At 38.4% G+C, this 15,717-nt stretch overlaps 2 protein-coding genes across 6 annotated transcripts in view; one reads left to right on the top strand and one right to left on the bottom strand.

Moving 5' to 3' along the window:
- The window catches only part of EFCAB10 (EF-hand calcium binding domain 10), a 32,455-nt gene extending 22,518 nt beyond the window's left edge, over positions 1-9,937 (top strand). The window contains exon 4 of the mRNA XM_004448803.4: positions 5,904-9,937. Within this exon, the coding sequence (XP_004448860.1) occupies positions 5,904-5,940 (37 nt within the window). The 3' untranslated portion in view covers positions 5,941-9,937. The remainder of the gene's footprint in view (positions 1-5,903) is intronic.
- RINT1 (RAD50 interactor 1) overlaps positions 5,341-15,717 on the bottom strand; it is a 33,166-nt gene continuing 22,789 nt past the window's right edge. For all 5 annotated transcript variants that reach the window (XM_004448800.5, XM_004448798.4, XM_004448801.3 and 2 more), the window contains 9 exons: positions 15,527-15,683; positions 12,754-12,864; positions 12,433-12,658; positions 11,863-12,000; positions 9,265-9,464; positions 8,386-8,600; positions 7,351-7,531; positions 7,151-7,269; positions 5,341-6,290 (listed from right to left, as the gene is read on the bottom strand). In XM_004448800.5, coding sequence (XP_004448857.1) covers positions 6,098-6,290; positions 7,151-7,269; positions 7,351-7,531; positions 8,386-8,600; positions 9,265-9,464; positions 11,863-12,000; positions 12,433-12,658; positions 12,754-12,864; positions 15,527-15,683 — 1,540 coding nt within the window. In that variant the 3' untranslated portion in view covers positions 5,341-6,097. The remainder of the gene's footprint in view (positions 6,291-7,150; positions 7,270-7,350; positions 7,532-8,385; positions 8,601-9,264; positions 9,465-11,862; positions 12,001-12,432; positions 12,659-12,753; positions 12,865-15,526; positions 15,684-15,717) is intronic.

Here is a 15,717-nt window from a genome sequence, read left to right as displayed (position 1 = left end):
CTCTTAGGCTTTTCTCTGTTGGGAGATTTTTTGATAACTGATTCAGTCTCTTTACTAGTAATTGGTTTGTTGAGATCTTACTTTTTTTTTTTTTTGAGTCAGTGTAGGAAGTTTGTGTATTTCTAAGAATTTGTCCATTTCCTCAAAGTTTTATTCCTCAAAGAATTTGTCCATTCCCTCTATTTTACTGGCCTTTGGTTTTTCATAGTAATCTCTTATAGTCTTTTTTATTTCTATGGGTCAGTAGTAATGTCCCCTTTTACATTTCTGATTTTTGTTATTTATATCCTCTTTTTTTGTTAGTCTAGCTAAATATTTGTCAATTTTATTGATCTTTTCAAAGAACCAACTTTTGGTTTTGTTGATTTTTTTTTAATTCTCTATTTCATTTATCTCAGCTCTTATCTTTGTTATTTCTTTCCTTCTGCCTACTTTGTGTTTAGTTTGCTCTTCTTTTTCTAGTTCTTCCAATTTTGAGGTTAGACCTCTGATTTGAAGATTTTCTTTTTTTAATATAAACATTTAGAATTATATATTACCCTCTCAAGAATCAGTGCCTTTGCTGCATCCCATAGGTTTTGGTATATCATAATTTCATTTTCATCTACCTCAAAATATTTCCTAATTTCCCTTGTGATTTCCTCTTTAACCCACTGGTGGTTTAACAGTACACTGTTTAATTTCCTCATATTTGTGAAATTTTCATTTCTCCTTCAGTTATGGATTTCTAGCTTCATTCCATTGTGGACAGAGAATATACATTATATAACTTCAGTATTTTTTAATTTGTTGAGACCTAATATGATGTATCCTAGCAAATGATCCAAGTGCACTTGAGAATAATGTGTATTGTTTTTGTTTTTAAGATTATATTTCTCTCCCATTCCACCCCCCACCCCCTACATTGTCTGCTCTCTGTGTCCATTCGCTGTGTGTTCTTCTGCATCCGCTTTGCATTATCTGGTGGCACTGGGGAATTTTGTCTCTTTTTTTGTTGTGTTATCTTGCTGCATCAGCTCTGTGTGTGTGCAGCGCCACTCCTGGGTGGGCTGTGCTTTTTTTCACTTGGGGCAGGTCTCCTTGCGGGGCACACTCCTTGCACGTGGGGCACCCCTACACAGGGGCGCCCCTGCATGGCACGGGACTCCTTGGGTGGCATGGCACTCCTTGTGCACGGCAGCATTGCGCATGGGCCAGCTTACCATATGGGTCAGGAGGCCCTGAGTATCAAACCCTGGGCCCTCCATATGGTAGACAGATGCTCTGTCAGTTGAGCCACATCCACTTCCCTATATTCTGTTTTTGAAGTGTTCTATATATGTCTGTTAGGCCTAGTTGGTTTACAGTATTGTTCAAGTCTTCTATCTCCTTACTGATCTTCTGATTAGATGTTCTATCTATTACTGAAAAGTGGTGTATTAAAGTCTCCTAATGTTAATGCAGAACCATTTGTTTCTCCCTTCAAATCCATCAGTATTGGCTTCATATATTTTGGGGCTCTGCTGTTAGGTGCATATATATTTATAATTGTTACATCTTGTTGCATTGTCCTCTATATCAGTATATAATGACCATCTTTGTCCCTCATATCTGTTCTTGACTTTTAAGTTCATTTTATCTGATACTTAGTATAGCTACTCCAGCTCTCTTTGGTTACTACTTACATGGTATATATTTTTTCCATCCTTTTACTTTCAACCTAATTGTATCTTTGAATGTAAGGTGTGAATCTATTGTAGACAGCATATTGTTGGGGCATGCTTTTTTATCCATTCTGCCAATATCTGCCATTTAGCTGGAGAGTTTAATCCATTTATGTTTAAAATTACAGATAATGCAAGACTTCCTCAGCCATTTTTCTGTTTATCCTTTGTATGTCTTATGCCTTTTTTATCCCTCAGTTCTTCCATTAATGCACACTTTTATATTTATTTGATTTTTTGGTGTTATACCATATTGAGTGCCTTCTCTTTTTTATCTGGATATATTTTTCATCTATTTTCCTTGTGGTTACCATGGGTTAAAATTTATCATCTTATATATATAAGTTAAATTTGATTTGATACTACCTTAACTTTAATGCATACACATATACATTTCCTATACCCCTCTTATTGTACTTGCTACTGCTTATACCTTTGTACATTTTATATCCAAAGCCATAGATTTATAATTACTTTTTATGCATTTGCCTTTTAGCACCTGTAGGAAGAAATAGATTTGTATAACCAAACATTACACTACAGTAATACTGGCATTTAGAATTATCCTTTACTGCAAGTCTTTCTTTATGCTGCTTTGAGACACTGTCTAATGTCCTTTCCCTTCAGTCTCAAGAACTCCCTTTAATATTACTTATAGAGCAAGTCTAGTGGTGATAAAGTCCCTCACCTTTTATCTGGGAATGCCTTAATCTTTCCTTCATTTTTGCAAGAAAGTATAAAATTTTTGTTTTTTTCTTTTTTTTCTTTCAGCACCTTTCCTCCCACTCTCCCTTTTATTTGAAGGTGCTGGGGATCAAACAACCCAGGGCCTTAATACACTCAACCACTGAGCTACACCCACTCTTCCCTCCTTTTCTCCCCTTCCACTTTATATATGTAATCAACATATGACAGGGTATATTTTTTTTTCATGTTTATCCTGTTTGGTGTTCTTTTGGTTTCTTGGATGTTCATAATCACATCTCTTGCTAAGTTTGGGAAGTTTTCAGTCATTATTTCTTTGAATATTTCTTATACCCCTTTCTTTCTTCTTATGAGACTTCTGTAATGTTTATATTGGTATGCTTGATGGTGTCCCACAACTGTCTTAAGTTATTTTCATTTTACTACTACTTTTTTCTTTCCACTTCTCAGCCTGATTCATTTCAAGTGTCTTGTCTTCAAGTTCACTGTGATTCTTTCTTTTGCCAGCTCCATTATGTTCTTGAAACCCTCCTGGGCATTTTTCATTTGTTATTGTGATCCTCAACCCTAGTAGCTGTTTGGTTTCTTGTAAAATTTTCTCTTTATTAAGAGTCTCATTTTGCTCATTCATTGCTTTCCGGATATCCTTTAGGTCTTTTTCTGTATTTTTCTTCATCTCCTTGAGCATGTTTAAGATCACTTTTTAAAGACTTTGTTTGATATGTCCACATTCTGGTCTTCTTTGTTGGTGCTTCTGGATTTTTATCCTTTTCCATTGGATAAGCCATCATTTCCTGTTTGTCTTGTACTCTTTTTTTTTTTTTTTTAAAAGATTTATTTATTTATTTAATTTCCCCCCCTCCCCTGGTTGTCTGTTCTTGGTGTCTATTTGCTGCGTCTTGTTTCTTTGTCTGCTTTTTTGTTTCTTTGTCCGCTTCTGTTGTCGTCAGCGGCACAGGAAGTGTGGGCGGCGCCATTCCTGGGCAGGCTGCACTTTCTTTCACGCTGGGCGGCTTTCCTCACGGGCGCACTTCCTTGCGCGTGGGGGCTCCTCCACGCGGGGGACACCCTTGCGTGGCACGGCACTCCTTGCGCGCATCAGCACTGCGCATGGCCAGCTCCACATGGGTCAAGGAGGCCCGGGGTTTGAACCGCGGACCTCCCATATGGTAGACGGACGCCCTAACCACTGGGCCAAAGTCCGTTTCCCGTGTCTTGTACTCTTTTGTTGCACACTCTACATTTTAATATCTTAAAATGTTAATTCTGGGAGGAAGTGGATGTAGCTCAAGTGGTTAAGTGCCTGCTTCCCATATACAGGGTCCTGGGTTCAATCCCTGGTACTGTCTAAAAAAAGTTAACTCCAGGGTTTATTCTCTGAGGTGTCTGTTTCTTGATTTTGTAACCATCTGGTATTGAGACAGGGTTTTCTTGAGCTTCAGCCCTCTAATCAGGAAGGTCTGTGCCAGGCAAATGCAGTGTGCAGGGATTTGATTGCCTCCTGGGTTTTTGCCTGTTAATTGCTTTAGAGTTCCCCTGATGACAGGAGTTTGATTGTTCCTTCCATCCCCAGGAGACAGAGCTCCCCTGGGTGCCTGAAGCCAGTAGGCGTTTGGCCCAGACTTTGCCTCTATAGTTTCTTATATTCCTTTCCTGTCTCAAACTGCTTTTGCCTAGAGGGCAAATTCTGGGAGGAGGGACATGCCAGAGGACTTGCCTAAGTCAGTCTCTCCAAGCTAAAATAGGGCCAGAGACCCATGAAGGGGGCACAGACCAGTTCCAAAGTGCCCAGGGGAGGGGATTCAAAAGGACCCTGGGAGCCTTCTTCATGGCTCTCCAAAGCTGAGCCCCCCTGGCCTGCCCAGCAAACACAGCCCTTCAATTACCTATCCTCTGCAGCTCTGAGGAAGTATAGCATCTTTTAGTCTCCTCCGCCATGGGTTGAAACAATGGCCGCTGCTCCCTTTGTCCTAGGCAGGTTGAAACAATGGCCATCCTCAGCACCAGGTCCCCAGCAACTCAAAGTACGTAATCAAAAGCCATGATCAGTGATCAGCTGTGCCCACCCTGGTCTTGGGGAAGAGGATTTTTATGTCCTTTTCTGCCACCAGTGAGTTAGCCAGTGGCCATACCCCTTGTCTGTCTGCTGGAAGAGTAGGGGATGGGCAACAGGAGCCACTATGGAAAGAGCAAGTCACTGTTCTTTACCATAATTTATCAGCCTCTTCCTCCGCTCTTCCCTGGATGTTGTACAATGTTCTTCTGGCCTCTGGAGTTTGAATATAGTTGTTTCAGACAGTCCCTGCCTGTTTAATAGTAGTTCTGGTGGAAGGACTGCATTCTAGAACTCTCTACTTCACCATCTTTTCTTTTTTAAATGACAAATATCTTAATAATGTGACAAATATACTTAATAATTCTTAAGTAAAATTCATACATTTTAGCCTAGAGGTTCCAGCTTTTGAGAGAAACTTCATTCTCTTTAAACTTTCAGTTGACTAGATAGGACAGGAAAGACTGAAAGTAAAGTCCCTAAGTCTGTGGAGGGGAGGGAGAAAATGCTGGAGTTGAAGATGTTCCAGAGGCAGCTATATTATTTTCCCAGGGAAACCTCAGCAACTCTCAAAGAATGAAGTAGAGAAACCCCAGTCTTCTAAAACAACCAAAAATTTTGAGCTCAATACACTAGTTGGAAAATCTCTGTATGAAATACAGAGTAACAGAATTTGTCTCAAAATATTTCCTTAAATTTATCATGAAGTAAATGTTTGATAGTATAGGTTGCATGGCAGCCTCAGATGAAAAATGTAGATTTGAAGTGTTACAGCATGAAAAGTACTAACTAAAAGTTAGGTCGGGAAAGAAAAAAACAAAAAACCATTATTGGAATAAAACTTGATTGTTACATAAAACCTGTTAATCTAGTTCAATCTTTTTTAAAGTTTTACTGTCAGAAGATTTATTAATCAAGAAATCATTATTTAATAACCCCCAATCCCAAGTAAAAGTTAGGGAAAAAATTTTGATTTTCATCTCATCATCAATTATGTAAATATTAAACAAAAAAATGTTTAATTACATTTCATATCCCAGGAGAAAGGGTGAAACAGAGTAATCTGGCCCAAAATGTTTCATCCTGAAAGAAAATGTTGTCCACGGTCACAAGGAATGGAACTAGGAAATATTTTAAATGAGACAACATTTGTGGAAAATGAAGAGAAATTCTACCTTAGTCACCATTTCACAATGAATTTTCTTACAGAAATACAGTGAATTCCCAGACTAGGCATGTTTCTAAAATGATTTGTTTTTAAATGTATTCACTGTGAGTTATTCACAACATCTCTTTTAATTAACATAGGAAATTAAAAGTTGGTTATAATTTATTACCTTTGCTCTTGTATTTTCTTCAACAGACTCATTAACATTTATATTTGTAAGTGGGATTATTCTGAGTTTTCCTAATTTCTGAGTTTTATGTTTTTGTTTTTTTAGGAACAAGAGGACTCATGAAATATGGTCGGCATTTTAATAACACCTTAAGCCCAAGATAAATGATTCCATAAAATGTTTAGCTGTGCAGTTCCATAAATATAGAACTTCATCATAAAATATGAAATCCAATGAGCTTCTTTTTTGTTCAAAAACCAAATAAACAGAAACAAAAGGCTTTTCCTGAAAGACCTACATTATCTGCCAGTGTTAGGCCAGTTTGTCCTCAGATTAAGTAGAATCTCAACGTCTTGTTGAGCCAGTTTGTAAATTCCAATTTCATTTAATGCTGCTGTGGCAGGAGGTTGCTCTGAAGCTGACTGTAGTACATCTTTCAGAAGCAGGGCAGAACCAACATTCATATTCAAGATAATACAGGCTTCTTTTATACTGTTTAAAAAAAAAAAAAAAGAAAAAGGAAATGAACTCTCCATTTTCTATCTCTGTATTATCCATATTGTCTTACAATAATTTCGTAGTGAACAAGTAAATTGCCCACACTGGTTGTCCACATGTCCTCTAAAATATATTTCTCAATCTACTATTTGTTTTTTTTAACATGTTAAACTATTTATTAGTTTTATTTCACTAGATAACTATCATTTAATACAATTACTGTTTTCAATATGGATCCATTACTCCATTACTATCCTAAATAAATTAGACTTTAGTCAAATACCTCAATGAATTGAGCAAAAGTAATTTTTCATTTTATATATGTAAAAGGAATACCTTAAAATCTCAGAAACCACTAAATTAAATTTTAAACCAACAAATTCTGAAAATACTAATTCTTCTTACATACATTTATAGTTACATTTAGAATAAAAATTAATATCAAATGTTTAAGAAAACAAATTTCCTTCAGGTACAAAACCTATTTGTCATTTCTTATATTTATTGAATATGGCAGAGCTGCACTTGTTCGCATTTTCTATTTTATGTTCCAGTAATAAGGAAATAGGAGCCTTAAACCGACTGCCAGGAAACAAAGCCCAAGATATAATTTATATCCAGTTCTGGTAAACTCTTTGAGGTCATGGCTCATATCTTACTCTATTTTAGTTTCTCCAATGTGCTTAGCATTGTGCTCTGTACATATTTTAAATATGAAGTGAATGTTTTAACATTTTTAACTGATTCTATACATAATCTACCAAACATTTTTGGGGCCCTAAAGTTGTTAAAAAGGAGTCAATTTCTTCTAACAATCTGATACATCAATATTAATAGCTAAATATTGAGCTTACTGCTTAAAATAATTTTCTGGTCTTTTGCAATAGTGGGAAAACAAAGGGAAAAGATTCCGAGTCATATCAAACTGCAACTGAGCTGCTCCTCCTTCATTGAAGTGATTAGCAAGAATTATCTGAAACAAAGCAAAATTCATATGATATAACAGTTGCCTGATTAGCATCACAGCCCAGTAAAATGGTTACCTCTTACTTACTTCTTGGTAGATGTATATATCCAGCTTCTCTACAAGCATTTGCCAGAAAATTTTAAATAAGGAGAAACAAAGCTGCTGCTCCAACTGAAGTAAACGGTCTCGTATTGTAAGCAATAAGGGACAAGCCGAACTAGACAGGGACATGACTGCCTGCTCTGACTGAGATGGCAAGGAGAGCCATCTGAAAAACAAACAACAAAAAAAGCAGCATAGCCTACAGCATGGTAACTTTTACTATAAAATTTTTTATCACCACCTCATATTTTTAAAGACATAATAAATCATTTTAAATGTGTGGAAGCATACCATGTTTAAATAGTCCTTGTGCATTTTGGAGAAGAAAAAAATGTACAGTTCTATCAAGAAGACAAATATACCTGTATTCATACTTTAGCTCTCAATCAGTTACTTTACTTAATATGAAGATGATAAATATTTTAAGAAACCAATCCCAAAATTTTCATGTTGGACTTGTTAATATAATTATAAAACAGTTAAAGTGTAAAAATGACTAGCATTTAAGACATCAGCTAATATTTTACTCTAATTTTCAGTAAAAACAATGAGGATTAATATCACGTCCAACTGATTATGAGTACTCTGTGGCAGGGACTATGCCAAAACAAACAGACATTGTCTGCTCTCAAGGATGTCTATAATCTGTTAAAGAGTAATAGAGGTGTCAACAGACAATTACAGTAGTGGAATAAATTATACAATGTAATCATGCCCAGGGTACAACAGGAGCACCTTATTTTGTAAAATGGGTGATAGGCTAGTTCATTCAACCCCAGCGCACACACCAGCTCTCTACATTTACAAGCACATATGAAGGTTAAATTACGATCAGTTTATTCTGATGAAAAAGATCTGAAAGAATAAATATTTCCATTTAAAAACAGTTCAAAATTTTTGGAGTACAAAAGGCCAAACCCTGTGCTTTCCAGACATCTTGGAATCTGATTGCATGTACCACCTTTCAACTTTTACCAAACCAGAGTTACAAGTTGACTTTAAGAAAACATAAGGACTCACCTTTCTTTTTTGTACAACTTTGCAGCATCTTTAACTTCTCTAAAAACATGGTCTACTTGACGGGTTAACATGTCATGCTTTAAGCGCTCTAAGAGGTTAATCATGTCATCAAAGACAGAGCTCTCCATAGAGGCTAGTTGTCCCAGTTGCAATTTACTGAGAGTATTATTCTCTGCAAAGACCTCTAATGCTGCCTGTTGAAGCTGTAGAAAGAACTGGAAACAAAAACACGCTAACATGTTTATTAACTTACTTCAAATACCATACAATTCACCCATTCAAATTCAGTTCCTTTTAATATATTCACAGAATTGTGTAACCATCATCACTGTCAATTTTAGAACATTTTCATTTACTTCGAAAAGAAACACCAGGGAATAGATGTGGCTCCCACATGGGAGGTCCTGGGTTTGGTTCCTAGTGCCTCCTGAAAAAACAAAAATAGCAAGCAAAACAAACAAAAAAACCACTTCAGGGAAGCCAATGTGGCTCAGTGACTGAGCACCAGCTTCCCAAAAACAAGGTCCCAGGTTCAATCCCCAGTCCCCAGGACCTAAAAAAAAAAGAAACCTCACACTGCTCAGCCATCACCCCCAAGACCCCCACCTACCCTTACTCCAGCCCTAGGCTACCACTCACCTACTTTCTGTCTCATGAAAGTTTGGCTTTCTTTTCAGTGATTAAGTACATTAAAAGATCAGGATTACTTAGCCATTTGAGATTTCTGACTGAAAAAGATGTGTACTTTAATCAAACCTAAGTTTGTGATCACCATGATTCTGCTTAATACATATATTTTTCCACAATAGATTTATTATCTTAAAAAGATAAAACAATCCAAACAATGACATTATTTACTATAAAAACACATTAACTTACAACATTGTCAGCCCAATCTGCTAGTACCGTTGAGATGTAGTTGACAGCATTAAGAATTGCACAGTATCGAAAGCCAAGGGAAGCTCTAGTCTCTTCTTTCATCACCTGAGTTAATCGTATCCTAAAATCATCTACTAAGTCTTTCTGTAACTCCAGGAACTGTAGCTTTCGGGAAGCTATGGGAAGATTTTTGTACCTGTCTGTGAAGAATGTTAAAAAGACATATGAAGATTTTTGGTACCAACCATGATGAAGTTACAGGTTTTCGCCCACTGAACTGCTTTGGTGCCTTTGTTGAAAATCATCTGAATTGTACACTTAAGATCTGTGCATTTGACTGTAGGTAAAATATACCTCAATTTTTTTAAAAAGGCATATGAGAAAATTATATACAATAAGACTCAGTTTCCTTCAACAAATAAGTAGCATTTTTAAAAAAGGAAGAGGGGAATATGATAGATTAAAAGAGAAACAAACTTAAGGATTTGTAGGTGAAAAAGAATGTCTGAAATTTTCCTTAAAATACTCTGGGGAAAAAGGTCAGGGAGAAAAAATATAATAGAAAAAAGATATATGTTTTGAACTTTGTTAATAGGTACCTGGGGATTCATTATATTAGTCTCTGTATCTTGGGTATGCTTGAAAATTTCTCCAATAAAGAGTTCTTCAAAGACTCATGAGTTTTATCTTAATTTTCTTGTTTTAGTGGTTTTTATATTTTTCTTGCAGCTAAGAATGTGGAATTATTTACTGACTTGGCCAGAATGACACTCTTAAGTTACTTCCAAGGCCCAGGCAATAGACAGGACAAAGGAAAATGATGGCAAAAAACACCCCATGGCTCCAGGAGAACGAGCAAGCCTGCAGTGGGGCAATGTGGATGGCTACAGACCAAAAAGGAGAGAGGCTATTATGTCACCCACTGGCCAGAAAGCTCCACCATAACAGAAGTTCAATTCTATTACTACTCCACTCTTGAAAGTTACTTTATGCATTTACTCTCTTTTTCAATCTCTGATAAAAGTCAAGGCCAAGAAAATATTTAAAATTTGGGTCAATAACCATTTATTGAAAACACTTAAAAAGCTGAATGAGGGAAGCAGACTTGGTCCACTGGTTAGGGCGTCCGTCTACCACATGGGAGGTCCGCGGTTCAAACCCCGGGCCTCCTTGACCCTTGTCGAGCTGGCCCACATGCAGTGCTGATGCGCGCAAGGAGTGCCACCATGCAGGGCTGTCCCCTGCATAGGGGAGCCCTACGTGCAAGGAGTGTGCCCTGTAAGGAGAGCCACCCAGTGCGAAAGAAAGTTCAGCCTGCCCAGGAATGGTGCCGCGCACACAGAGAGCTGACACAAGATGACGCAACAAAAAGAAACACAGATTCCTGTGCCATGGACAACAACAGAAGCGGACAAAGAACTTGCAGCAAATAGACACAGAGAACAGACAACTGGGGTGGGAGGCGGGAAGGGGACAGAAATAAAAATAAATCTTAAAAAAAAACAAAACTGAATGACAGGAGAGTTTGGGTAATAAATTTAAATTCTTGGGAAGCGGTTGTGGCTTAACTGATAGAGCATCTGCCTACCATATGGAGGGTCCAGGGTTCGATATCCAGGGCCTCTTGACCCATGTGGTGGGCTGGCCCATGCACAGTGCTGCCTGCATGCAATGAGTGCCGTGCCACACAGGGGTGTCCCCCGTATAGGGGTGCCCCACGCGAAAGGAGTGTGCCCCACAAGGACAGCCGCCCCACGTAAAAAAAGTGCAGCCCGCCCAGGAGTGGCACCGCACACACAGAGAGCTAACGGAGTAAGGTGACGCAACAAAAAAAAGCGACAGTTTCCTGGTGCTGCATGACAAGAATGCAAGCAGACAGAGAAGAACACACAGCAAATGGACACAGAGAGCAGACAATGAGGGGGAAGGGGAGAGAAATAAATAAATCTTGAAAAAAAATTTAATTTTTTATTTAATTAATTTTCTGTAAAACAATTCGAGTTTTTCCCTCATGTATACTGTTTTGTGTTTTTTTTTTAAATTTCTCTTCCCCCTCCCCCCCTAGTTGTCTGTTCTTGGTGTCTACCTGCTGCATGTTCTTCTTTGTCCACTTCTGTTGTTGTCCGCGGCACAGGAATCTGTTTCTTCTTGTTGCGTCATCTTGTTGTGTCAGCTCTCCGTGTGTGCGGCACTATTCCTGGGCAGGCTGAACTTTCTTTCGCACTGGGTGGCTGTCGTTACAGGGCGCACTCCTTGCTCGTGGGGCTCCCCTACGCGGGGGACACCTTGCGCACATCAGCACTGTGCGTGGGCCGGCTCCACACGGGTCAAGGAGGCCCAGGGTTTGAACCGCGGACCTCCCATGTGGTAGACAGACGCCCTAACCACTGGGCCAAGTCCGCTTCCCTAAGTTCTTGATTAAACTATTAAACATCCCAATGCTAGAATATTGTGCTAGATTTCTGCCAAAATACAAGCTGAATATGAAGTATTATAATAACCACTATGATTATGAATTTGTTGAATTATGAGAAAAAATACCACATGAAAAGTCAGTATTTTCAAAATAAAGAAGTATCTTAAAAGCCTTATGTTTACCAGTTATAACCAAGAGTAGAGTCATAAAAGTTTCTGCACAGTCTGGAACTTTCATTTCATCCACATCAGTGATATCCTTATATTGGGATACCCAGGCAACGTCTGATGAAAGCATTGAGTCCATTTTTTGAAGAGCAACTGATATGCAGAAAAAAGTATATCAGTTAAATAGTTACGGTCATTCTTAACCTTTCAACTCAATTGTTTAGGAACAATGACTTTTCTGTAAGAAATACAATAAATATAACCTTGCACTATATTTAACATGCCCTATTTTGGAATTAAACAAAACATTTTGGCTTTTCTCCCCCAAAATCTTCAAAATAGTTATATCGATTAACAAACGACATCCAAAAAGCTTCTACCACGGACAGAAATACTATACACCCTACTGCCCTGAATATGCCTGTCTAAAAATATGTACAGTGTGGTTTCAGGAAAAACTGAAGTTTGATGTAAAGAAAATGATCTTTGAAGGCAACTTTCTACCCAGAACTGGAGGAAACACCAAAAATACATATACACAGAAACAGACATCTCTTCCCACCCTATAACCACATTAGCACTTACATTTTCTCTCCACAGTCAACCATCTCTGAAAATAGGTTTCCTCTGATAGAATATGCATACAGTTGGCAAAAGTGCCAGGGTAGCCATGAACACTATGTAGCTCCCTTTCAAACAGAAGCACCTCATCCACCAAGTGACAGAAGAGATTATCATCATAGAGCAGAGAAGGAATATCAGTAGCTAACTTCTCAAGAACCAGCATCATAAGGCCCCGAGAAAATTCGAGCTAAAAGAAATACAGAAGCATGAGGTATGTATATGACAAGATATTCATGTTCACACACAACTCTAAAACTGAAATGCTTAGGATTAGTATCTTACCCTTGCATTTACTGAAGAGCCTACTTTTTTTAATATTGGCTGAATCTTCTCATCCAGAAATTGAGTGTGATTTCCAATCCACATAAGGACCTGAGCCAGGTACCATTCAGGCTAAGGAAGAAAGTAAAATAGTTTGAATTCTGAAAAGTCGTTGCAATTAAATGACTCTATTTAATTGTATACAGGACTCAAAAAATAAGCTAAAAATTCCATGTATATTTAAGAGTACAAATCCTACTATGGATTTTGTACTCATGCAAGGCTTAAGCAAATGTTTCCCAATGCACTCCCAACAAATTCCAATTACATGGCTTAAGTCAATAAACTCATATATTTACACCACCACAAACTGTAATACTCAAAATGATGAGTATTACAAAGAACCACTTGCTGGCCCTGAAATTATTTGTTTTTAAATAGTACTATAAAATAATTTTTTTTTAAAGATTTATTTCTCTCCCCTTCCCCCAGCCCCGGTTGTCTGTTCTCTGTGTCTATTTGCTGTGTCTTCTCTGTCCGCTTCTGTTGTTGTCAGCGGCACGGGAATCTATGTTTCTTTTTGTTGCATCATCTTGTTGTGTCAGCTCTCCGTGTGTGCGGCGCCATTCCTGGGCAGGCTGAACTTTCTCTTGTGCTGGGTGGCCCTCCTTAAGGGGCGCACTCCTTGCACATGGGGTTCCTCTACGTGGGGGACATCCCTGTGTGACACAGCACTCCTTGCGTGCATCAGGACTGCACATGGGCCAGCTCCACACGAGTCAAGGAGGCCCGGGGTTTGAACCGTGGACCTCCCATGTGGTAGACGGACACCCTAACCACTGGGCCAAGTCCGCTTCCCCAAAATAATTTTAAAAGACTATTTCTTTTTGCTTTTTCTTTTCAAAATGTAAATTAAGGAAAAAAATGGCTGATCTGTATTACAAAAAATATACATGCCTCAAAATGTAATTATAGAACAGAAAATGTCGGTGTGTAGCATCTTTTTTTTATTTTTATTTTTTTAAAGATTTATTTTTATTTATTTCTCTCCCCTTCCCCCCTGCCCTGCCCCAGTTGTCTGTTCTGTGTCCATTTGCTGTGTGTTCTTCTGTGTCTGCTTGTACCCTTGTCAGCAGCACAGGGAATCTGTGCCTCTTTTGTTGTTGTTGTTGTTGTTGCATCATCTTGCTGTGTCAGCTCTTCGTGTGTGCGGCACCACTACTGGGCAGGCTGGACTTTCTTTTGCATTGGGCAGCTCTCCTTACAGGGTGCACTCCTTACACATGGGGTTCCCCTACGTGGGGGACATCCCTGCGTGGCACAGCACTCCTTGCACACAAGCAGCACTGCGCATGGGCCAGCTCCACACGGGTCAAGGAGGCCCAGGGTTTGAACCGCGGGCCTCCCATGTAGTAGGCGGACGCTGTATCCATTGAGCCAAGTCCGCTTCCCAAGTGTGTAGCATTTAAATTGTCCCTAGGGAGAACTCTGCAACACTTTCCCAAGTTTTTTGGACAGGGATTCAAAAATATTTACTGAATGGTTAATCCCTAGATGCTGGGAATACAAAGGTTAATAACAGGCAGTCTCTAATCTCAAAACTGCACAGGTTAGGCTTGATGACAGAGTGCCATGACTGTTGGGATCATACTCTAAATAGCAGCCAGCATTATGGACAATTTCCTTACCTGACATTATCACTGCCTTTAGGCTAATTGCACTACCTCACAATTTACTAACTGATGCTATACTTCTTTCCAGCACCACTCCATCCAAAATGGGAGGAGATTCATAAAGTACAACAGAACAGCTGAATTGAACCGGAAGCCCATTACCACTTAGTACTTCCTGTGAAAACCTAATTGGCTATCCCTTCATTGCTTTATTTTTTTCTATTTTATTTTATTTTATTTTATGTTACATTCAAAAAATGTAAGTGTTCCCATATTACCCCCCCCCCCCCACATCAATAACCTCTTTCATCATTGTGGCACATTTATTGCATTTGGTGAATACATTTTGGAGCACTGCTGCACCACATGGATAATTGTAGTCCCTTGATTCCTTTAGAATTCTATAAAACCTACATGTCGATTAATATACGACATGGACAATACCAGGTGCCTTTTGGCACTTAATTACATTTAATTCCAAACACCTACTGAACAGCTGCTATATGCACTGCTTTAGATATTGTGAAACTCAAAGAAAAACAATCCCCTGGCAACCATGGAGGTTATAATTAGCAAGAAATTTCATTGGAAATGGCTATAACTGTTTTTCAGGTCAAATTAAAGAAAAATCTCAAAAGTATGTCCAATATAGATAGGTGTAGACCCTCAACTAAAATGTTGAAAATTGCCACAAAATGATTCCCATCATTTATTCCCTTGCATGGCTGCTAATCTTAGCTTCAGCACCTCTGTTCAAAAGCTAATGTTCTACCATCTTTTGACTTAAATTCTCTTTCTGAAATATTTATAAAATTGAAAGGGCAATTTGCAATGAAACACATGTGGATCCAGTTGTAAAAACAACCACAGCAAGTACTACAGCACACCTAAGGGGACACTTGAGAAACTGGTCAGATGATGTGCTAATGAGTGAGTTGATTCCTACAACATATCACCATAGTCCCAAAATATATCTTACAAAGGACAATGACAGAACAAGAATTCAGCTCTTTCAAGAAAAAAATAGAAACGTGAATAAATCCAATTTTAACTTAAACCAGTGTGAGTACAGAAATGTTTAACATATAATAAAAGTCAAGGACACAGTTGGCAAAGCACACCTTGCTTATAAGGTTAGTCTGCCGGTTCCCTCTGAAGTGATACCTGAACCTCTTCTGAAGGGGAGTCAGCATAATCTGGATGGGCAGGATGACAGAAGGGGATACAGGAAGAGAGTATTTTTCTGGGAGTTGTTTTGGCTCAGTCAATAATTCATCTCTAACATAGCTGAGTCAAGGAAAAAAATGAAAAA

The sequence above is a fragment of the Dasypus novemcinctus genome, chromosome 5 (genome assembly GCF_030445035.2).
Source record: "Dasypus novemcinctus isolate mDasNov1 chromosome 5, mDasNov1.1.hap2, whole genome shotgun sequence".
Lineage (NCBI taxonomy): Eukaryota > Metazoa > Chordata > Mammalia > Cingulata > Dasypodidae > Dasypus > Dasypus novemcinctus.
Note: the sequence above shows the minus strand (reverse complement) of the source record. Positions and strands in the feature narration are given on the sequence as shown.